The following is a 21,522-nucleotide window of genomic DNA, read 5'->3' as shown; positions in this document are numbered from 1 at the left end:
ATTGTGTTCCTCTTACTGAAAAGTAGACAAACCTTGCATTGAAAGTCTTGCCTGCTTGAGTGATCATCAGTCCACGAGGAATCAACAAGCATAACCACCAAACTAAGAACAACAATAACAATAATGGCCATTGAGGTTCCCCTTCCTGAGCCTTTTGCCTCTATCCCTCGGGCAACACTGACCTTTGGTCCCTCACCCATCCAGCCGCTCCCCAAGATCTCCAAGGCCCTGGGCGGAAAGGTCAATGTATACGCCAAGCGCGAGGATGTGAACTCTGGCCTGGCCTTTGGCGGCAACAAGGTTCGCAAGCTGGAGTATCTCGTGCCAGAAGCTCTCGAGACTGGCTGCGACACACTGTAAGTGCTCATTGCGTCCTGGCATGCGGACACCTAAAAAATCATATGGTGGTCCCTCACTGACGACGACCACAAAACCAAAGTGTCTCCATCGGTGGCGTACAGTCCAACCACACCCGCGCCGTAACAGCAGTAGCCGTCGCGTCCGGCCTCAAGGCGGCCACGGTACAAGAGCACTGGGTAGAATGGACCGACCCAGGCTACGAAAAAGTCGGCAACCTGCAGCTCTCCCGGCTCATGGGCGGCGACACGCGCCTCGACCCTTCGACCTTTGGCATCGAGCACAAGACGACCCTCGCCCGCCTGACCGAGGAGCTCGAGGGCGCCGGCCGTAAGCCTTACTACATCCCCGCGGGCGCGTCGGACCACCCACTCGGCGGGCTCGGCTTCGCGCGCTGGGCGTTCGAGGTCGAGGCCCAGGAGAAGGAGCTGGGGGTGTTCTTTGACCACATTGTTGTGTGCGCTGTGACGGGGTCGACGTTTGCGGGCATGATTGCTGGGTTTAAGCTGGCGCAGAAGAAGAGCGGGTCGAAGCCGAGGAAGATTATTGGCATTGATGCCAGCGCCAAGGTGAAGCAGACGTTCGATCAGGTTCTGAGGATCGCCAAGTTTACTGCTGCCAAGATTGGTCTGAGTGAGGACGACATCACTGAGAGTGATGTGCTCCTCGATGACAGATACCATGCTGGAACATATGGCATACCAGGTTCGTTTGAAGCACTTGTATTTTCTTTGTTTGCTATGGCTGTTGTTGGAGTGGCTGCTGACTGACAATGGCATTCTGACAGACGAACAAACAATCGAGGCTATCAAGTTTGGCGCCAGCACAGAGGCGTTCATCACGGATCCGGTGTATGAGGGCAAGAGTCTGGCTGGTATGATGGACATCATTAAGAAGGGAGAGATTCTTGAGGGCGGAAACGTCTTGTATGCGCATCTTGGTGGCCAGCTTGCTCTGAACGCCTATTCCACTATTCCATGATAGTTTGCACTATGAAGAGGTGTATATGTAATTAGGCAGATCAAAAGAAAAAAAGAATACAACACACAAGCATGTATCATGTGTATATGAAGGTTGGTTCCTGAAGGGGGAAGGTGGAAAGGAAAAGTAGGAAAAAGAGAGAAGAAAAAGAAACGTCGCTTCATCCTGGTACAGTACAGAACCGTCTTGTTAAAAGAAAACAAGACAAGTATTGACAGTCCTACGGCAAGTCTTGTTTCCCAGAGCCTTCCAAACCTTGCTGGTCAACATGCTCAACCGTCGCCTCAACCTTCTCTGTCATAAGCTCCTTAACCCCTCTCAGGAATATCACAGCCACCAGCGCCAGTACGACAAACGGAATCACGCTGGCCCACGCCAGCTGATAAGCCTTCGCATACTGCCACCTGCTCTCATCCACAGCCGCCGCCCAGACCGCCGACGTGGCACCCTCCACTCCCGTAAGCACGCCTGACGCAAGAGCAGTCAGGAGGTCGGGAACGCTGGCTTCGGGGAGTCCGGCTTGGACTGCTGCTTTGCCTACGGCGGAGGCGTAGTGCGTGGCCAGACGGCCGTTGATAATTGCGTCCAGGACGGCAGAACCGAAGGCGCCTCCGATAGCTCGAGCAGAGAAGGCCATACCTCTGTTGACAGCTAAACATTAATATAGTCCTCTCTTGATGATTAAAGGCCCAGAGGGAAGGAGGGGAAAGGTGAGAAGGAATAGAAAGAAGAGCGAAACAAAGATACGCACGTGGCTGTCGACAGGTAAGCGTGAGGTGCTGTGAACTGAACACAGGCGACGAGCAGAGTAAGAGGCCCGGACTGTCCAATACCCGCGAGCACACTGAAGCCTATCTGGGCTTTATTCCATGACGGTTGAATGCAGGCGTAACAGATGGATCTAAGTAGAAAGACGAAAGTATAAGCTTGCGATCCATTCCAGGTCGGGGCCGTCGAGGAAATGCATAGTCAGATAGCTTACACAACCAAAAATATAGTAAATGTGACTATCAACGGTGATTTCATGTCCTTGTATGCCGTCGCATACCAGGTGATCGGAATCGAGGCAAACATGGTGAGGAGGGTGTAACTCAGCTGCCGGATCGAGATGAGCCACGAGTTGGTCTGGAAACCCAGATTGAGAATGATCTGTGGGACGACCGAGTTGACGGCGCTGTAGAAGATCCAGCCTTCCACGGCGAAGGCAAATGTAGAAAGTGCAAAATTTGCGTTGTTGCGGAAGAAAACATGGGCCAGGAGACCATCGGACCGCCCTCGCCACTCTATTAAAACAAGTATTAGTCAGGTTCTTCTTGTATTCGAGAAGGGATGAGAAGGGGGGGGGGGGGGCGGTGGATTCGAAAACCTAGAGACGAAAGAAAGGAGATGAACTTACCATAGCCTGCAAATACAAACAACAATCCAAGACCCAAGGCCAGAGGAACGGCAACATGAGGATCGGAAAATGCATACGAGCCGCCAGCCCAGTCTAGAGCAAGGAGGAGAAGAGTGGCACTGCAGACAAACAGCGCAGAACCCACGGGATCACAAGCCCAGATATAGTCTCTGATGCGCATCTCCGGGTGTAATCGTTGTTGCCTGGGCGGCCAGTAGAAAAGAAACAGGCCAAGAGAGGTGGCCCCGTGGAAGGCTGCCTGCATCCAGAAGATGTATCGCCAGCCTTGCTCGTTGAGGTCGGTCACAGCACCAGCACCAAGACTTCCAATACTGTAATCCGATCATCCAGTCACTCATTAGCTGTGGAGCGCTCTTCAGGTCGAGGATGTGGCAATGTCTCTAGGGGAGGAAGGATTGAAAACTGACACTCCGCCAATAGCGCCACCCATAAACGCAAAGCCGTTCGCCAGAGCCCGATATTTGAGTGGCAAGATCTCTGAGGGGATCGCCTGCACGATGGAGATGGTGGCAAGTGTTGTGCCGATGAGGATGCCACCGCCGATAAGCATGCTCATCGAGGTGGCCTTGGCCGAGATGATGGCCCCGACACAAGCGATGAGGGGCGGGACGGCCGCGATATACTTGCGGTCAAGAACATCAGAGAGGCGACCGACAATCGGGGACAGGACACTCTGCATCAGGAGTGGTCCCTGGAGAGAGCAGGTTTCCGTTAATATCAGGTAGCCATCGATTTGTCATTTGGACGAGGACAAGGAACGCAACGAACCTGAATCACCCAACCAGAGATAGAAGAATCACCCAGATCGCGAACGATGAAAGCAATTACTGATCCTGCCGCAACGACGACAAACACCTGCGCCATAATTCTGGAGCGTGTCAGTATGGAGGCCATATCTAGGCACCAATTCTAGAAGGCGATGAAAACGTACGCAAAACATGTTACAAAAACCACAAGCTATCGTACATTTCTGTCAGCAAGTTCCTCTCGTTTGGTGACATTGATTCTGCAGAAGTAGCAATTGTAACGTACCCACGACCTCCAGCTGAGGTTGATATGCTGCGCGTCCAGCACCGCTTCCTCCTCAATGGGAACAACATCTTTCTTGTCGGCATCTGGTGAACGGTTTTGCGTCTCTATCCTCGTCACCGAGGGTGCTTCAGTGTTCTTCTCAATCGATTCCATGATTGCCTACTATCAGACAAACGAGCCCACGGACAGTACTAGATCAGATGTCTCGGTGAAGAAAAAACAATACAAGAGACGTTGAGACACGATAGCCAAGGTACGGTGGCCGTTACGGTGAGATACCCAAGCGACCCCATATGCAATGTCACCGAGCAGATCCCCACCGAGATATACCCAACATACACACCATAGCAACCTCAGTTTTGTGATAGATAGATGCTAAAGGACTACCAAGCCTACTAACGAATGCGGGGGTCTCCTCGGTCTGTACTGTAGACCGCTAAAATAAAAGGACTTAGACCCGAAGAGGTCTGAGTGGAGACGGCAGTATACGTGTATGGCCAGTGTTGGGGTCGGTTAAAAGCATGGGTATGGATACTCCAAACCGTGATCACTCCGCAAAGTTACGCCGCAGGTATGGAGGGGAAGATCACATGGGCGCCTTGGGATGAATTAGGTGGTTTTGCCATGCCATTGGACGGAATAGGTTCGGGACAACGTGAGCCCTTAGGCTTCAGTTGAACAACGCCCGCTTCTTCTCCAACCACTCTAGTGTCGATGAAGATATTTTTCCAGACTCTTTCAGGTCACAAGCTTGATGAACAAGGGCCATTCGTCTGTTTTGTGGCTTTCTGGCTTTGATGGTCTGCGCTTTCGTATCCGGCTGTCAATCAGTAAATGGCTTGTCATGGGAATCTGGCATGCCCACCCACGCAATGATGGGGGTTGACAAAGTTTGTGACTTGTAAAGGGCATATACACTGCGAACAAGGTATTCCCAGCATCAATGCTAGAAGGCCTTTGTCTAGTCGTGTTGACTTTGAGTTGTGGTAGTGGACCAGCCTTGCAACTCTAAAGAGATTGGCATAATACTGTTAAAGAGAGATGAGAGGGCGATTTTGTTTCTTGTCACTACTGATGATTTGTCCCCAGGAAGGAAATCCATTTGACATTGAAGAAGTAGGTGCATTGCAAGGAGAAAGGGCAGCCTTGGAAGGTTGTTCTTCATTGTTATTTAACTAGATTGATTCGGAGACTATACTGAAAGATGCAACATTCTTTTATGAACACCTACCTAGGCATGTATGCTTTGAGCACCATCAAAGGATAGCATAGAGCATGAATGATGGCAAACATTTGGCACAGTGTTTAATTTCAGAAGGATATCATCGCCATTCTGAAGATAGACAGTGGCACGCATAGGAAAGGAACCGCCAGATGACTTTAAATGTGCTGTTGTAACCTGGTCTCAGGCATCCTACGGCCTGCTCTACCTCTTTTGCCCATCTTATACAAGGCCTAACACCATCAGGCTGCGGCGCCCAGACCAATACTCAGCCCGCTTCACACCGTGGTAAAAAGATATTTTTCCCACCCAAATCATGTGCTTCCAGATTATACCCCTCTGTCCAGCCTGCGAGGAGCCCAGCGGCCTCGGCGAGGAGATCATCTACGCTGAGGACGTCTGCGCAGGCCACTGTACATCCGATACCGTCTGCGGGACCACGACACGTCTCATGACACAGCGCGAGGTCGACAACCCGGACTTTGAGTGCCTCACCCCTGGCTGCGTCAACGTGCGCAGCGGCATGTCGCTGGCCGAGGAGGAAGCCGAGGTGCAGGCCGCGCGGGACCATGCCAGGCAGTTTCTTCGCGACAGGTACCAGAACTGCCTGTCGCTGTGCATTCTCCCGTTCTATGATCCGCCGGAGTCACCGTTCCAGGTAGGCCTTTGCCTCTCGCTGGTAGCTGTGGTGATGAACTATTTTCAGGGCATGGTAATAGTTACTGATCACACCTGGGAGGGCAGACTCACTACGACTCGGACCCTGTTGAGATCTATGTGGCCCCTATGGCGAAGCCCAATGCCGTCCGACGTCGACAGGACAGGCCTTGGTCAAAGGTAAGAAGGCAATACGCTGTTGCATGGCGGTTCCTAGTTGTTCTCTTCATCTAACCAAGATTTTGGACAGAAACGTGGCAAGCCTTGGGGTCCTGAGGAGGAGGCAATTCTCTGGAAACTGCGACGAAAGGGCATGGAGTTTGACGACATCGCAGTAAGTGTCCTCTGTTTTGAAACTCAATGATCCATGTCCTCGGCTGACCCTGAGCCAGAAACAGATTGACCGGACAGAGCGAGGTTGTTACGACCGGTTTAACAAACTCCGGAACGAAGGCTACGGGCGACGTTAGTTGTTTTCTGGGCCTGGTATTTTTGGAGGGATGCAATCTCTTGCATTCTCAATGGTGACGGACTAGGATTCTAACCGAGAGATAACAACCCAAGGTTCGTGATAAAGAAGAAATGGTCGTTGGTTCGGGCTCCATACATTTTGCTATTGGCGTCGAGGGGTTCTATCTTGGTCCGCAGGATGAAGGACTAGACTCAGTTCTGGGTGTAGAAAGGATGTTGCATCTTTCTTATTAGGAAATATCTACATTTGAAAAGTTGAAAAGTGGTATGATTTGATTCGAATAATTCTTTCCAGTTGGGAGTGTTTTTAAAGGTAATTACTTCCCAAGTTTCCTCTGTTCAAGGCCAGTGCCTGCATGCCTGAGTCAAAGGCATTTTTGGCTGCTTAGGACTCTTGTTGTAGGTTGTTGAAGACTAGGACTCGAGGGTAGGGTTAGATTGACTTGTTATCAACACCACATGTCAAATACATGACCATTCTACGCAATTGCTGATCTTCCGAGGCTGACCGTAGGATTGCCTCACGTTGCACAAACTCCGAGGTTGTTGAGCATGGCCAACGGGGGGCTAACCGGCAGCCCAACGTCAAGTACCGTGAAATATCAACTACTATACTTATTGAAGAGGTGATCAATGCTTTTACTGTCTGGGTGTGGGTCAGGTGTAAGAGTTGGAGATGTTGCTTGGCCTGGACACTCAACATCGAATGATAGAATGATAGACGTTGACTTTATTTAAACGCGAGCAGAGCATGCATGCTTCAACTTCGACACCAACGGCTCATTTGGAACACACATCAGCCACTTCTCAGTCATCCGTTAAATGCCCCATCTACGTTTCACCAACACATGGTGTCAATGTTGAACGAGTTCGTATCCAACGTGGCCCCAGCTCGTGTCTTGTTCGGCCGTGACACCGTGAAGAAACTGCACGCCGAGCTAAAACGCCAGAAACAGGCGAAACCGCTGTTCCTCTCAACCACAGTACAGTCTAAACAGGCAGAAGAACTGGGGAAGATCCTTGACGGCAAAGCGGCGGGCGTGCTCAGCTAGGCCACCATGCACGCGCTACAGATGTCACAGACTAGGACCTCGAGTGCATGAGGCTGTAGGACGCATACTTTGTTGTCTCTCTTGGGGTGGGAAGCACTACTGGCCTAAGTAAGGCCATAAGCATGAGAACGTGTGAGTGTGTTGGGTGGCAACCCTAGAAACGAGAGGCAGGCAGACTGAGAGAGGAGGGAGGGCATGAAGGAGCCGGGAGCGGGAGCAGGGGGGTTGTGTGTGTGTGTGTGTGTGTGTGTGTGTGTGTGGCCTGCGAGCTGATTGCTTTCTCTCTGGTCTCGAACAGGCCTGCCTCATATCTGCATACCAACTACATATGCTGGCAGTGAGATGACGCCCATCCTAGGCAAGACATCAGACGGTGTGAACTCGACCCGTAGCGATCCTAGGATTCTGCCGGGCACCGCCATCTACGATGTGGACCTGACCATGACCCTTCCCCGTGGGGATGAGCGAGGTGAGCGGTGTCAGTGCTATCACCCACGCCGACAAAATTTCATTGCTATCAAGTCGTATCTGGTAGTCAAAGGAGAAGAAAGAAATCGGAGAAAGCAAGAAAGACTGAGAGAAAGAGAGGGAATAGCAGGATTGATGACATCCGCTCCAACCACTAGTCGAGGCCCTCTACGCTCGCAACATAAACCCCATCAGCACCCCCCTCGCCGCCTGACTGCTGAATGCTTTGTTGGTGAGCTTGAAGGTGAAGAAGGGGGTTGGGGGAGTTTGGGATGATGGAAAAGGACATGGACAAGGTGGCGGGCGTGGCGATTAGCAACCCGAGATCGAGAAGGGGCCGAGTCGGGAGCTGACCCGACGGGTGTGGGCTGGTTAGCCGGCGAGAGCTGATCCGTAAACTTAAAAAGAGAGGCGAGAGGAGTGGGCTGTGAGTGAGTGTTACATGTCATCAAGAAGAACAAGTCGCGGGCAGAGAATGGCCGGCCAGCCAAAGCCTTTGATTCGCATTAGCACAGATGTGCATCAATGAGCAGTACGTACTACAGTACGTCTTTCCAAGCTACTATGGTGCAGTCGAATAATAGGCTCAGTTTACGAAGAGGAGAAAGTTTATGGCTAGCTGAACGAGTGCACGTCCCGAGAGCTGAACCCCACTCTGTTTTCCTTGATGCCGAGCGTGACTCTCTCCTCCTTTGCCGAGATGGGTCGGCAGGGTTCCTCACTCGTATGATTACGCGGTATGAGCACGACAGCCATTGCTTTAGCGAGACGCTTTTCCATTCAGGCTGCAGCGGGCATGTTTCCACAACAAGACGGCTCGCTGCAGGGCTTTCAAGAGACCAGACGCGGTCCGTTGGATCCCAGGGTGTGTATATGTGTGTGTGTGTGCACATGTGACGGTAACTATGTACTGTGACTTGAAATTCTAAAAGGAGGGTCCTCGCAGTGTGGGCCCAGAACCAGTGGCCGGAACGAACTCCGCGTCCATTCTTTTAACTTCGCCTCTCCTCCTCCTCCACCTTGCTATGCTTTCTTCTTTATTTTCCCTATCTTTTGTTCCGTTTCTCTCCATCTCCACTGCATCACGAGGGATCCGGTCCAGATCGCATTCCTCCCCCCCCTCCCATCCTAATTCGGCCTCCGGCAAGCCATCAACTCTGAATCCTACAGTACAAGGAAGAGTGGTCTCACTTTCCGTTCGTAGTACTCAACCTCGATAGCACTAATGGTAATGTGCCATGTACATAGTAATGCACCATAAGCAAGTACTATAGCAGATGTACCGTAATGGAGCAACAGACGTATGTACCAGGGGGGGTGCAGAGGGGGGGCCCTGCCAGCGTGGACGCGTCTGTATGGCCAATGGAATCGACAGGGTGTGGCATCCTCCAGGAACGATGTCGCCCACCCTTTTGACTTTCCCTGGCTCTCCTCTTCTTCTTGCTTGTCCTCAAACTAGAACCAATCCCATCCATCCATATCCCCACTCCTCTGGGTGTCCGCTTTTCTCTTTTCTCTTTTCCCTTGCCCCTCCCCCGGCTACGGCCGCTGCCCACCACCACAGGAGCAATAGGGCTGCAGTGTGCGTTATGCGGCTCGTCACTGGCGCATCACAATGGCCGTACACAAATACCGTAGAAGCGTATAGTACAACCTCGAGCCAGGCCTTTCACAGAAGGGACACAAAATGAGCTCCACCACGGTCACGAAAGAGAAAGGCCCGGCACTGGGATAGTGGGTGATTACCACGTGTTTGTCCGTCTGTCTCGGCTAAGCCTTGCGCCCGGTTCATTCTAGATCCTCCCCCCTCGTTCGCCTCTCCTTACTCGTCCGTTACGCTGCCCGTTGGTGTCTATCGTCTTGCGCTCTTGTTCACTTCTTGTTAGCATATGCACTACACAAACACCCCTCCCTCCCTCTAAACCAACCCAGACCCTGTCACTGCGCGTTGTCGATAAACCAACATCTCATCTCGGGGTTGGAAGTAAACCACCGCATCCAGCACTCCCTTATGGTGTTGTTGGGAGCAGAGCCGAGCTGAGAGCAGCCATTTTTGTATAGTGATCTGATAAAAGAAAGACCATAAGGGGGAAAGGAGGGGAACGAGGAGGGCGTTGGAGAGACAAGAAACCTTGGAGATGAGAATCAAACACAATCCGGGGTGCGTCTCGCTAATGCTACAGTATATCATTTCATCATCTGACAAAAGCCCTCATCATCTATGTAAATCTCCCTTCGTCTCTCTGCAACCAAACTCACACGAGACATTCAGAGACACCTCTATCTTTTCCTAACCTTGAAAGACGCTGCGAGGGCATACACATAGACGAGGACGAACCCACGCACACGCACACGCACACGCACACATACACACGCACAAAGACATACACCGTCTTGCACTGTGTCTCCTTTACCTCAGTACTGCACTCCTCAGTCTGGTTACCGATCTCCTCGAACAACCTTCGTCTCATTCATGTCTCCGCCCACGATGAAGCGAGATCGTGGCAATACCATCGCCACGACGGGCTCTACGCCAGCGGCCATGGCAACAACAAGCAGACAGCCCTCTACCTCGACGATAGCAGGAGGAGCTACAGCATTAGGCCGACGGCAGGGCACAGCGACAGGCTCCTCATCCTCCTCCGGCCCCTCCACTTCCAACCCCGGCAGTATGCTGCCCTGGGCGCGGGCGGCAGACTGGGCCGCATACCGGGACATCATCACAAAGCATTACAGGGACGACAACATGAAGCTTAAAGACCTGATTGTCTTTATGGACAAGGAGTATCGATTTCGGGCCACGTGAGTTTTACCACTTATTATTGCTTGGTGGAATCTCATCCCCTTTTACTTCTTATTCGAGTGATTAGGAGCTTCGGGGCTCACAAGAAGGTGTTTCTAACATTCTCTTTTCTCTCTCTCTCTCTCTCTCTCCTCTTTACAGACCCAAAATGTACAAAGATCGTCTGAACCAGTGGCGCATCGCAAAGAACGTCAAGGCCAGCGACATCAGCACCATCGTCAAAAAGGCAGGAGAGTGGCCCTCATCATCACAATCATCATCAACACCACCACCAGCAGCAGCAGCAGCAGCAGCAGCAGCAGCAGCAACAACAACCGCAACAGCCTCCTCCGCACCCTCGCCCTCCACCGCACTGGTCGATGCTGCTGGGCCAGGCGAGAATAAGCCCGAGTTCTACGTCGTCGGCGACAGGCTCATCCGCGCCGACAGGTTACAACAGGCCCTGCAGAGGAGAGCAGCAGCAGCCAGACGGGCCAAAAAGAGCGCTACCACCTCCGCCTCCGTCTCCGTCCGGGCTTCCATATCCACTTTGGTCTCGGCCGCCTGTCTCGCCGCACATCCTTCTTCCTCCTCGCCTTCCTCCTCCTCCTCCTCCTCCTCCTCCTCCTCATCCGAAGAAGAAGGCTCCCTGCGGCCCAGTCAGAGCCCGAGCCCCACCCCCTCATGGTCGTCCGCTTCCTGGACCTACCAAGTGCCGCCGCCCTCCTTGTCCTCCTCCACATCCACATCCTTGCCCGCGCTGCTCCGCCCCCCCGAATCGGTGCGGGTCCCCGAGAGCATCCTGCGGCACAGCCAGGCCTACCTGGCCGGCACCTTCGAGTCCGCCAAACGAGCCGCCGCCATGACAAGAAGGAACAACAACAACAACCCCAACAACAACCCCCCCTTCGCATCGTCAGCAGCACCAGCAGCACCCACAGCTGCCGTCGTCGTCACCGTCGAGATCGAGCTCGAGGGCCCCGTCCAGAGGTTCCGCCTCGCCTTCGAGGAGACCCTCGCCAACCTGCAGCTCCGCCGCGGCGCCTTTGACCGCGTCGCCTTCAAGAGCCTCGACGGCGCCTTCGACCTCGTCCAGCCCAGCCTGCTGTCCGGCGACCCGCAGATGCTGGCCGTGCTGCTGCAGGTCATGAGCCTGTGTCTGTACTATGGCCGCTCCGAGATCCTGCGCATGCTGGTCTCTTACTTGCAGGACTTGAGTGGTGTGGTCTTGGGCCCGCGGCATCCGATTTCGATGATCTGTGCGGATCTGCTTCTTATGCTGGGTGGTGCTGGCGGAAGAAGTGATGGGCGAGAGAAAGGAGCAGAGGGAGGAGGAGGAGGAGGAGGAGGAGGAGGAGGAGGAGGACTGCCGCCAGGAGAGGCAGAAGAAGCATGTCGAGCAGTGTGTGGCCTCGCCTCCGAGGCAGTCTGGAGCCAGTTCCGCTCCTACTTGTATCCAGCCCACATAGCATCTCTCGTCCACCTGACGGCCGTCCATGCCGACGTTCTCGACTCTCTAGGCCGCCACGACGACGCCGAGGGCTTCCTCCGCCGCGCTGTAGCCTCTCTCGACGCAGGCCACGCCCCTGCCGACCAGCGCCTCCAGGTCGAGCTGCAGCTCGTCTTCTGTCTCAAGCGCCGCGGGAAATGGCCCGAGGTGTTTGCCAGGCTGGCGCGAATCCGAAAGGAACTGCGCGAGAGTGACGAGGAGGACTTGGTGGGCGGCGGCGCCGGCGGTGGCGGCGGACGGGTCTACTCCGAGGATGTTTTTGTCGAGCTCATGTACCAGGCGCTACGGGTCAGCGGGTTCTGCGAGTGTGGTGGAGGAGATCCGGAGAGAGGCAGGCGGTTCTTCTGGGAGGCATTTGAACTGATGCAGGAAAGAAAAGGGAGGTACTCGCCCAGGACGACGAGGGCGCTGCGCGATGTGATCCGGTATGGTCCTCCTGACGACGACCTGGAGAGGGATCTTGAGGAGCGTCTTGCCGAGTTCAGTCTCGAGGCAGATAATTTTTTGTAGATGTTCGTGTGCAAACCTGGAAAATAGAGACTCATCGTCCTCCTTGAGTGGAGTTGCATCATCAAACCATACATGATAATATATAATCAAGCTGAGGAAACCATGTCTGTCCGTCTGTCCGTCTGTCCGTCTGTCTGCCTGCCTATCTCCTTCCTTTAGATCTGATTGATTCGAAAGAGCATGAAAAGTACTGGCTTGGTTAACAGAGGGTATAATAAAAGAAAGAAAAAAAAGAGAGAAAAGAAAAAGAGGACATGAAAGTACTACAGAGTTCAGTGCCAAGACAGAAAAGAAAGCCACAGAAACTCTTCAAAGGAAAGCATTAGCATGTCAAGTACCAGCATAGGCTACCCTTCAATGACCTCCACCATCTTAACGTCCCAAGATGGCCAGTCTCGTCGTCCTCAGCCACCACCACAGCCACCGCCTCCTCCTCCTCCACAGCCTCCACCACCGCCGCCGCAACCACCACCTCCTACATGAGAGGGTCAGTAGGTGGGCACTCAAGTCTGGGTCGAAAGGATCACCCAAAGAGAGGGGGAGAGGGAACAAGAAAAAAGCAGACTTACCTCCACCACAACCACCTCCTGCACCACCGCCACCGCAGCCGCCGGCCTGTTTGAATGAGGTCAGTGGACCATGTCCAGCAAGAAAAGTTGAAGATTATGCAAAAGAAGGCAGAGAGAGAGAGAGAGAGAGAGAGAGAGAGAGGGAAATTGAGGATTGAGAAACTGAAGTCTTCTTACCCCTGCGCCACCGCAACCACCAGGTCCGCCACATGCGCCAGCTGCCACGCCTGCCGAGCAGGATCCTTGTGCGCAACCTCCCCATGCGCCCGCGCCGCCTCCAATGAAGCCTGGATTCCATCCATAGTAGAGGCCTGGGGTGAAATACATGGGGAACAGGAAGGGCGAGTACATGTAGTAGCTATACCCCCAGTGGTTGTAATACTCATCACGGGGAGGGAGCGTCCTGCCCTTCTTCTGGGCACGCTTGCACGCCTTTTGGTAGTCGAGCTCGAGCTGGCGGTACTGCCGCTCTCGCAGATAGTCCCGCACCGTGTCTCGGGCGTCTGACGACTGCTGGCGGACTGCGTTATGGGCTGAGATGTGCGCGCTCTTGTCTGGCGGGCAGAGCTTGGCACGGCCCGAGTCGTGAAAGTTCTGCGCGACCTTTTCCTGCGTTGACATGCCCAGCATCCGAGATACGCTGCCCGTGTTGCTGGAGCGGATGGTCTCGCAGTACCAGCAGGTGCACTCGCTGTAGACCTCGCCGTACTTGTCCTGGTAGGCCCGCGTGGTCCAGTCGAAGCCCGTCGCCAGCTTGTCCTCGGCCATCTTGTCGTCGTGGTCAACGAACTTGTGGTCGACCGTTGACGTGATCGTGTACCGGTAGTAGGCGTACGGTGCAAGCTGGTGCGTATGCCAGGCCAGGTCGATATCGAGGGTCGGGACGCAGGTCTTGTTGGGGTGGTCACGCATCAGGGTCATGAACCGGTGATACTTATTGACGAGGCGGGCCATGGTGCCGCGGGCGTTGGGGCTGTGCAGCCAGTCGATCTGGAACATCTTGGCAGTGAAGATGCCCTGCCTCATGACGGCACCGCCGAGGTCGAGGGCGAAGGGACTGGAGTTCTCCCAGTAGCGCGACATCATCTTGCGCACACAGATCCTCGAGGTGGCGGGAAGGACGTGGCTCCTGAAGAGCTGCCCGCCCTCGACTTGGCGAATGGCCGTGCGGTCGCTGAGCACCTGCTCGATGAGGTCCCGGACTGTCTCCATCGTGGGGTTGGGTGACATGCCTGGCCGGATGAGCTCTGCAATTGGGACGATGAGCTTTTGCCGGATCAGGCGGTTCGGAAAGGTTCGCGGCCAGGGGTAGCTGCCAGACTTGAAGGCGGCGGGGATAGGCTTGGGCACGCCTGTGGTGGGCTCGAGCACGGTACCGGGCATGGTAGTAGAGTTCACCACGAGCGACTGGGCGTCCTTGACGAACTTGGCCACAGACAAGAGCTTCTTGTCAACCTTGACAGCGCAGTGGTGGCAGGACCAGAGGAGCTCGCCATCGCCGTAGCCGTTGCCGACCAAACCAGAGGGGGGCGGTCCTCCTCCAGCCTCGTCCCTGCCACAGGTGGTCCAGGGGATCTCGAGAGGTGCCTGGCAGGCCGGACACTTGATGTTCTTTGTCAGGGAGTCCTCGGCGTTGTCCCAGGCGCGGCCCGTCTTGGCAACGAAGGAGGCCTTGGCGTCGTCGGAGGGATTATAGTTGAAGTCGTTATCGATGGCGGAGGACACAGGTCCCCAGGGCATGCCAGTGGCCCAGAACAGGGACACGCCGATGCGCAGGGTGTCTTCGAGGTAGGCTCGCGGGTTCAGCATATGGGCATGCCACCTTGTTTGGGAGAAAAGGACGAGCGGCCAGGGTCAGCTCAGTAGAAGACGAAGCGGGCAGGAGGAGGAGGGAGGGCTACTTACACCATCAAGACATCCAGCGGGGGCAGCATGGACTCTGCCCACTGAATATATCTCCTCTCTTCTACAAATACAGAATATGCTGAAGATGTGCCCTCATACATATCCTCCTCGCGCAGCAACGTCTTGGGCAGGTGATTCCACCAGGACTCGTACCGGTCGACAGCCCGGGCGACGAAGAGGGCCCACCGCTTTTCGCGAAGTTTGCTCAGCCTGACTTTCCTCTGCTGGTCGGGGTCTGCGTCCTTCTTGCTCGTAGTAGGTGCGCCTGGGAGGAGGTCGTCGGACGGTACGTCGTCGAGGTCGAGATCGTCGTTGTCGGCCAGAGTGTCCCAGAGACCCCAGAGACCATCCGTGTAGCCGACATCGTCCTTCATGGACTGGATGGCGAACAACAACTTCAGGTGGGCCAGACAGGTATCCTCGTCGGGCTCTCCAGGCGTGCTGCGCAGAGATAGATTCGCGAAGGCGGCATTGATATCGACATGGCTAGTCTGCTGGTCCTGGTTGTTGTCATTGTCCGTGTATGCCGGTGGAGGGGCCGTCACATTGTTCGCAGGGATGTTTGCGCTGCCATTGTTGACTTGACCGTCGGCAGTCTTTTCGGTGTCATCATTATCACCTCTCTCTGCCTGGGTCTCCTTCTTCTTGCCCTTGAGCTTGAAGGGGAGAGACGGCATCTCGACCTGACTCTGGCGACCGACTGACGTATGCGCTGGGACGCAGTGGTGTGGAGCTGAGAAGCTTGGGCGACGGGACCCTTAAAACCTTAAAAAGCCTCGGCAACTCTGGGCAGGAGGGGCGAGGGTTAGCGGGTAGGCACTATGACTTAAGGTGGTGTTTCTAGTGCCATGCGTGTACCTACAGGCCCTGAACGGTGAAAGAGTGCGGGGTAATAACCTCTGTAAGCAGTATAAATTTCAGTGGAGGACTAAAACCAAGACCCTAATTGGAGTTATAGAGACCAAGATGCAATTATAATCATAGGGATGAGAAAGGAAGAAAAACGACAAAGACAAGAGAACGAGAGACAGACGGTCCAAGTTCTTAAGTATCCAGCACAACCAGGCAATTTGTTTCTTTGTCGATAGCATCGGGCTGTGAAGTCCGCCTGGAGATCTGTTTCTTTGATCAAATCGTTTCCCACGTGTAACTGTCTCTTCTGAGTGGCTGTCAAGCTGTTGAGGCTGTTCTAAGTGGTTGCGGATGCAAGGATGCGTTACCCTACTGTAGTTAGTGGGTATGGAGGCGTTCATCAGCGAGGCAGACAGCGACAGAAGGATGGGGTAGGGGCGGTGGCAGCGCAAGTCCAGCGTGACCTCATACTCCGCAGCAGTAGACGCACTATGAATACACAAAGGTATAGTGCTTATACAGTGGACCTGTGAGTGCTACACAGCACAAAAGGATAAGACATAGTCGGTGCTGACAGGCAGTGAAGATTCGTCTAAGCCACCACTTCAAAGTACAGACCTGCCAGGGCCAGTCACAAAGCTAGGCCGACTGTCCTTGGAAAACCTGGTTGGGGAACATTAAGTGTATGCAGCTAATTACCTGCTTAGGCATTCTCTCCTACACACATACAATAGTGTGTGTGGAACTCAATGCTGGACCGAGGCTACTGGATCCTACAGCAGATTACACTGTAGCACTGGAGCTACACAGAGCCAGCCGCTCGGAATTCGGGAGTATGGATTAGTATTAGCGTCCGGTTTCACATACTGAGCACTGAGAAAGCTGCTGTAATTCCCAGTGCTGCAGGTGCCAGGTGCCAAAAGCCCCGAAACAGCATCATTCCTTTCTCACGAGACTTGATCATTGCCACGATCTAATAGTATCGGTCGTCACTGCCTCCCTCTCTAGCTCCTCTTCCATCTCAACCAGCACCTTCCTTATCATTCAAACAGGAATGCCTCTGGAGCCTGGCCAGAAGACGGTGCTCATCACCGGGTCCGTAAACTTTCTCTCTTCCACTGCTGACTCGACTTTCCTATCGTGAGGATCCACCGGCTAACCAAAGAATGTTGAGTTCTCTCCAGTTGCTCTCCCGGTGGCATAGGCAATGAGCTTTGCAAGGCGTTTCACGACCGAGGTTCGTGAGCCGAGTCCAAAGACTCGCTCGACGATTGGACGCTGGTAAAGGGGATCGCGTGGCTGACGAGACGACATCAACATTAGGCCTGCATGTCATCGCCACAGCGCGTAATCCAGCCGTGTTGGCAGACTTTGTTGGAAAGCCAGGCTTCACATGTCTCCAGCTCGACGTAACCAATGAGAAGAGCATTTCCGCCTGCGTGGAAGAGGTTGCAACCCTGACTGGAGGCACTCTCGACATCCTCGTCAACAATGCGTGCGTCTCCTCTTGCCCTTTCCCCTTTACTTTCCCCTCTACTTCCTGTCCATCACTGCAAGTACGTGTCATCAGGCCCTGACCACTTCACTCACTCTCATTGGATCCATCCAGAGGCAGGACACATACCGTCCCCGCTACCGATCTAGACATGGACGAGGTGCGCGAGACTTTTGAGGCCAACGTGTTCGGCGTCATGGCCATGGTGAAAGGCTTCATCCACCAGCTCATATCCGCCCATGGACTCATCATCAACATCTCCTCCGCCTCTTCCATCGTGCCGTACCCGTTCGCCGCCGCCTACAGCGCCTCCAAGTGCGCCGTCAACGGCTACTCGCGCACCCTCCGTCAGGAACTCCGCCCCTATGGCGTGCGTGTCATGGTCGCCATCACGGGCACCGTGCGTACCAACATCAACCTGCAGACGGCCCGCCAGCTGCCCGAGAACAGCCTGTACCGGCCTATCGAGGATATCTACCGCTGGCGCCTTACCTTCTCACGGACGACCCCTTCGTCGGTTGAACCGGCTGACTATGCCAGGACGCTGGTGGCCGATGCTCTGCGGCCCGAGTGGCCTGTTTTCTTGCGCGGCATATTGGGTTGGGGACGCCCTGACTGGCATTATGCTGGAGGGCTCGCCAAATTCGTCTGGTTTGGGTCGTGCGTGGGCGAGTGGCTTCTTGATACGGTTATCTACCCAATGTTCAAACTCAACACCCTCGAGACCAAGTTGAAGCAAACAGACGGGCAGAAGCTGAATTGAAGCTTTGCGCATGGTCAGCAGCCACGTGAACCTGGGCGTCAGGGATGCGACTCTACTCTGTGACGAGATGCCGCGCTGGAGAAAGTGAGGTAGTACACGTATGTTAGTATGTGTTGAACTACCGCCCGGCTTCAATACACAGTGTGGACAATCAGAAAGTTTTTGAGAGTTTGGTTCTGAAGACGGCCACCATATAATCATGTAATTGTCAATGGTACACGGCGGTCGGACATTATTCCCTTGCGCGAAGGCCGAGTAACAACTCAGCAAGTAACTACACGCAGCCCAGGCCTTATGTTGTTCCCACCTTGAATGTTGTTCCGTCCTCCCTTTTCCAATCCGCTAAACTCTGTTCCCCTGCTTCCCGATATTCCGGCTCACCACTCGGTATCTTCCCCCACTGAAAAAGAAAGTTGGAGTAACATAGCGGCCTCGGTCTCGCCCCTCCTAAGCTTACAGTAATTATTACGCCTAGTCATTATTACGCGCGAGCCTCTTTTAAGGATCGTCTCAGGGGGCTAAATAATTGTTACCACTCGAAGGGCGGAAAACCCGAGGACGGAGGTCGAGAACCGCACGAGATGGGTGAATCCGTCGGTCTCGTTTGGGCGCGACTACGAATTGGTCATGATTTCTGATATTCAGATTCTCCTGCTGGGTATGACTTTCAGTATCTGTATATAAATCTGTATAATTAATAGGTGTATGTATGTGGTAGATATATATAGAGAGGGGAAGGGGAGAGAGATTGAGGGGCGTAACAGGCACATACACTGGTGCATGTGACTGATTATACACTGTTTTACATCTGCCGAGCTGGCACAGATTTATCCAAACTAAGCAGTTAAGGAATTTATTTATTTACTCATGTTTCGTGTGTTATAAAGTCCATCTTGACTTGCTGTCAAAGTCCAAAGACATATCGAGACTACAAAGTGCTCACTCCAGTACATACGATATCATATTAATTTCATATCATAAAGCTGCGGCTTGAAACTAACGATTGCCATGGGCTCTGGTAAACATAGTTTCTATTCATTGTGCTACACGCCCTCAATCCAAAGATCCCACGTCCTCACACATACGTACACAGTCTCTCTTCCCAGTCTCTCTCTCCAGTCTCTGCCGAAATGGTTCAACATCACCACATGAAGAACTGACACCTTGATTACTTACCTTCCATTTTACAGTGACTCGTCTACCTGAGGAATATCCTCCACAAGCCAGCCTCTCCAAGGAAGTCTACCGCCCCTTTCCCACTCTCCCCACAAACTTTCCTATCGATCCAGCCAGCATCGACGCCGCCGCACTCGTCCAGACCGGCCTCACGTCCCTCCACGACGCCCTTCAGGCCAACGATCTCGCCGCTGTGAAGTCCTGCTTCCTAGGTTCCCAGGCCTATTGGCGCGACCTCGTTGCCCTGACATGGCACATCCGTACCTTCAACGACGGCCCCGCCATCGCACCCGCCCTGCTCCAGCTTCAGCGCGAGCGGGCCTGGACGGGCGAGTTGAACCTTGATGTGGCCAGCGTGAAGCATGTTGTCGTCACACCTGCTCTGCAGTGGGTCGAGGGCATGTTTTCGTTCGAGACGGGCAGTCCTGCTGCGGCCTGTGGGGGGCGGGTGATCCTTTTTCCTGAGGAGAAGGAGGAGGATGCTGGTGGTGAGGAGGGGCGCATTGTGTGGAAGATCTGGACAATGTCTACCTGGATTGATGCTCTAAAGTCATTTCCAGAGGCTCTGGATGCCCTGAAAGCTCCTGGCAGAAATTTGGAAGGGAACGAGGTGATCGAGACGGATGTGTTCATCCTGGGAGGTGGCAATGGGTAAGATCACATTCTCATTCTTCCCTCTCTCAAGTACCTTCACTTGCGATTCTTGAGGTGAAAGGGTTCGGCTGACATTTTGGACATGATCGTATCAGTGGCCTCATCCTCGCCGCCCGTCTCAAAGCACTTGGCGTCGACACTGTGGTTGTCGACAAGAATCCTCAGCCAGGAGACAACTGGGCACTGCGGTACGACTGTCTCCGCTTCCACATTGGCCGTCACAATTGCGAGACTCCTTACCTGCGTACGTTCTCTTATTTTCTCATTTTGTTTTCTCTGTTTACGAGTTCAATTCTCTCTCGAGGGTGCAAAGTATTGGTGAAATAACAAGTTCCACAGCCTACCCTGACCACCTCCCCGTCATCCTTACCAGACAAGACCTCGCAAACCACATGAAGAACTACGCTGCGGCATTCCATCTGCCCATATTCAACTCCTCTGTCGTCGAAGGCTGCTCCTTGAACCAGGCCCGCGGTATCTGGACCTTCAAGGTGCGCACGCCACAGGGAGTCAGGACGGTGAAGAGCAAGCATCTTGTTCAGGCGACGGGCGTGTTTGGCGTCGCACCCTATGTTCCTGAGCTCCCTGGGGAGTATCAGGGTGTCGTTGTTCACTCGGCCCAGTATAAGAACCCAAAAACTTTGACTGATCGAGGTGCAAAGGTGAGCTTGTCAATAACATTAATGGACACACTTCCGCCCCCCCTTTTTTTCTTCTTCTTCTTCTCAATGTTAAAAGAAAGAAAAACACTGACAGGGTGAATACATCATCACAACGATAAAACAAACCAGTCCGTAATCATAGTCGGATCCGCCAACTCGGCCTTCGACGTAATGGAAGACTGCGCCGCTGCCGGCCTGCAGACGACCATGATCGCCCGCTCCCCAACCTACATCTTCCCATGGGAGTACTCTCTTGCCCCTCAAGGCTTAGGCCTGTACGCCACCCTACCAGCCGAACGCGTCGACAAGATGCAAATGTCGGGCCCGACCTCGATCTCGGGCCAGCTGGCGAGAGGCCTGCAGGTGGCGCTGGCGCATCGGGAGCCGGACAGGTACAAGCCGCTTGCAGAGGCTGGATTTCCTGTCTTTGATGGTGTGACGGGCGATGGCGATCTGATGCACTACCTGCTTGAGAGGGGCGGCGGCCATTTCAATGATATCGGGGAGGGCATCGACATGATTGTCTCTGGGAAGGTGGCGGTTAGGGGCAATGTTTCGCCGGTGGCGTATAGTTCCACGGGGCTGGTGCTGAGTGATGGGTCGAAGCTTGACGCTGATGCTATCGTGTGGTGCACGGGGTTCAAAGACACGGACAGGTCGGTGACGGCTCAGACTCTTGGAGGAAAACTGTTTGTAGACGAGGAGGAGGGGAAAGAGGAAGCGGGGAGAGTGACTGGGGAAAACGAGAGCGAGGTTTTAGGACCGCAGGATGTGGCTGCGAGACGAGATGCCATCTGGGGCGTGGACAAGGAGGGCGAGCTCCGTGGTGTTTTCAAGCGGAACCTGAGGATGGAGAATTACTGGATCTTTGGAGGGACGACTGCGATGCATCGGTATTATTCATGGCCGCTGGCCTTGCAGATCAAGGCAGCCGTGGAGGGAATATTGCCCGAGGCGTACCGGGACACGCCTAAGGCTGATTAGAAG

At 54.0% G+C, this 21,522-nt stretch overlaps 6 protein-coding genes across 6 annotated transcripts; 4 read left to right on the top strand and 2 right to left on the bottom strand.

The window, feature by feature from the left end:
- Window positions 1-123: 123 nt before the first annotated feature.
- M406DRAFT_339842 (putative 1-aminocyclopropane-1-carboxylate deaminase) lies at window positions 124-1,338 on the top strand (the record flags this gene model as incomplete). The annotated part of the gene is made up of 3 exons (XM_040921490.1): window positions 124-356; window positions 440-1,062; window positions 1,145-1,338. The coding sequence occupies 3 exons, from the start codon at window positions 124-126 to the stop codon at window positions 1,336-1,338; spliced, it is 1,050 nt and encodes a 349-aa protein (XP_040775121.1).
- A 220-nt stretch (window positions 1,339-1,558) lies between these two features.
- Window positions 1,559-3,940, bottom strand: M406DRAFT_260089 (MFS general substrate transporter; the record flags this gene model as incomplete). Its single annotated transcript, XM_040917339.1, has 8 exons — window positions 1,559-1,979; window positions 2,090-2,239; window positions 2,321-2,621; window positions 2,735-3,066; window positions 3,163-3,446; window positions 3,524-3,623; window positions 3,687-3,712; window positions 3,788-3,940. The coding sequence occupies 8 exons, from the start codon at window positions 3,938-3,940 to the stop codon at window positions 1,559-1,561; spliced, it is 1,767 nt and encodes a 588-aa protein (XP_040775120.1).
- Window positions 3,941-5,325: 1,385 nt separating this feature from the next.
- M406DRAFT_330510 (uncharacterized protein) lies at window positions 5,326-6,136 on the top strand (the record flags this gene model as incomplete). The annotated part of the gene is made up of 4 exons (XM_040920530.1): window positions 5,326-5,667; window positions 5,754-5,846; window positions 5,917-6,000; window positions 6,059-6,136. 4 exons carry the CDS (start codon window positions 5,326-5,328, stop codon window positions 6,134-6,136), a joined length of 597 nt encoding a protein of 198 aa, XP_040775119.1.
- Window positions 6,137-13,217: 7,081 nt separating this feature from the next.
- M406DRAFT_226915 (uncharacterized protein) lies at window positions 13,218-15,421 on the bottom strand (the record flags this gene model as incomplete). The annotated part of the gene is made up of 2 exons (XM_040915754.1): window positions 13,218-14,850; window positions 14,934-15,421. Coding segments are annotated over 2 exons (2,121 nt in total), but the record flags the coding sequence as incomplete, so codon positions are not given.
- A 1,418-nt stretch (window positions 15,422-16,839) lies between these two features.
- Window positions 16,840-18,316, top strand: M406DRAFT_291207 (NAD(P)-binding protein; the record flags this gene model as incomplete). Its single annotated transcript, XM_040918950.1, has 4 exons — window positions 16,840-16,880; window positions 16,970-17,022; window positions 17,109-17,280; window positions 17,395-18,316. 4 exons carry the CDS (start codon window positions 16,840-16,842, stop codon window positions 18,041-18,043), a joined length of 915 nt encoding a protein of 304 aa, XP_040775117.1. The 3' UTR covers window positions 18,044-18,316.
- A 735-nt stretch (window positions 18,317-19,051) lies between these two features.
- On the top strand, window positions 19,052-21,519 carry M406DRAFT_71282 (uncharacterized protein; the record flags this gene model as incomplete). The annotated part of the gene is made up of 5 exons (XM_040925408.1): window positions 19,052-19,061; window positions 19,234-19,870; window positions 19,969-20,117; window positions 20,213-20,535; window positions 20,665-21,519. The coding sequence occupies 5 exons, from the start codon at window positions 19,052-19,054 to the stop codon at window positions 21,517-21,519; spliced, it is 1,974 nt and encodes a 657-aa protein (XP_040775116.1).
- Window positions 21,520-21,522: the final 3 nt, after the last annotated feature.

This window comes from Cryphonectria parasitica, assembly GCF_011745365.1.
Source record: "Cryphonectria parasitica EP155 unplaced genomic scaffold M406scaffold_5, whole genome shotgun sequence".
In the NCBI taxonomy this organism is placed as follows: domain Eukaryota; kingdom Fungi; phylum Ascomycota; class Sordariomycetes; order Diaporthales; family Cryphonectriaceae; genus Cryphonectria; species Cryphonectria parasitica.
This window is presented reverse-complemented; position numbering and strand designations above follow the sequence as displayed.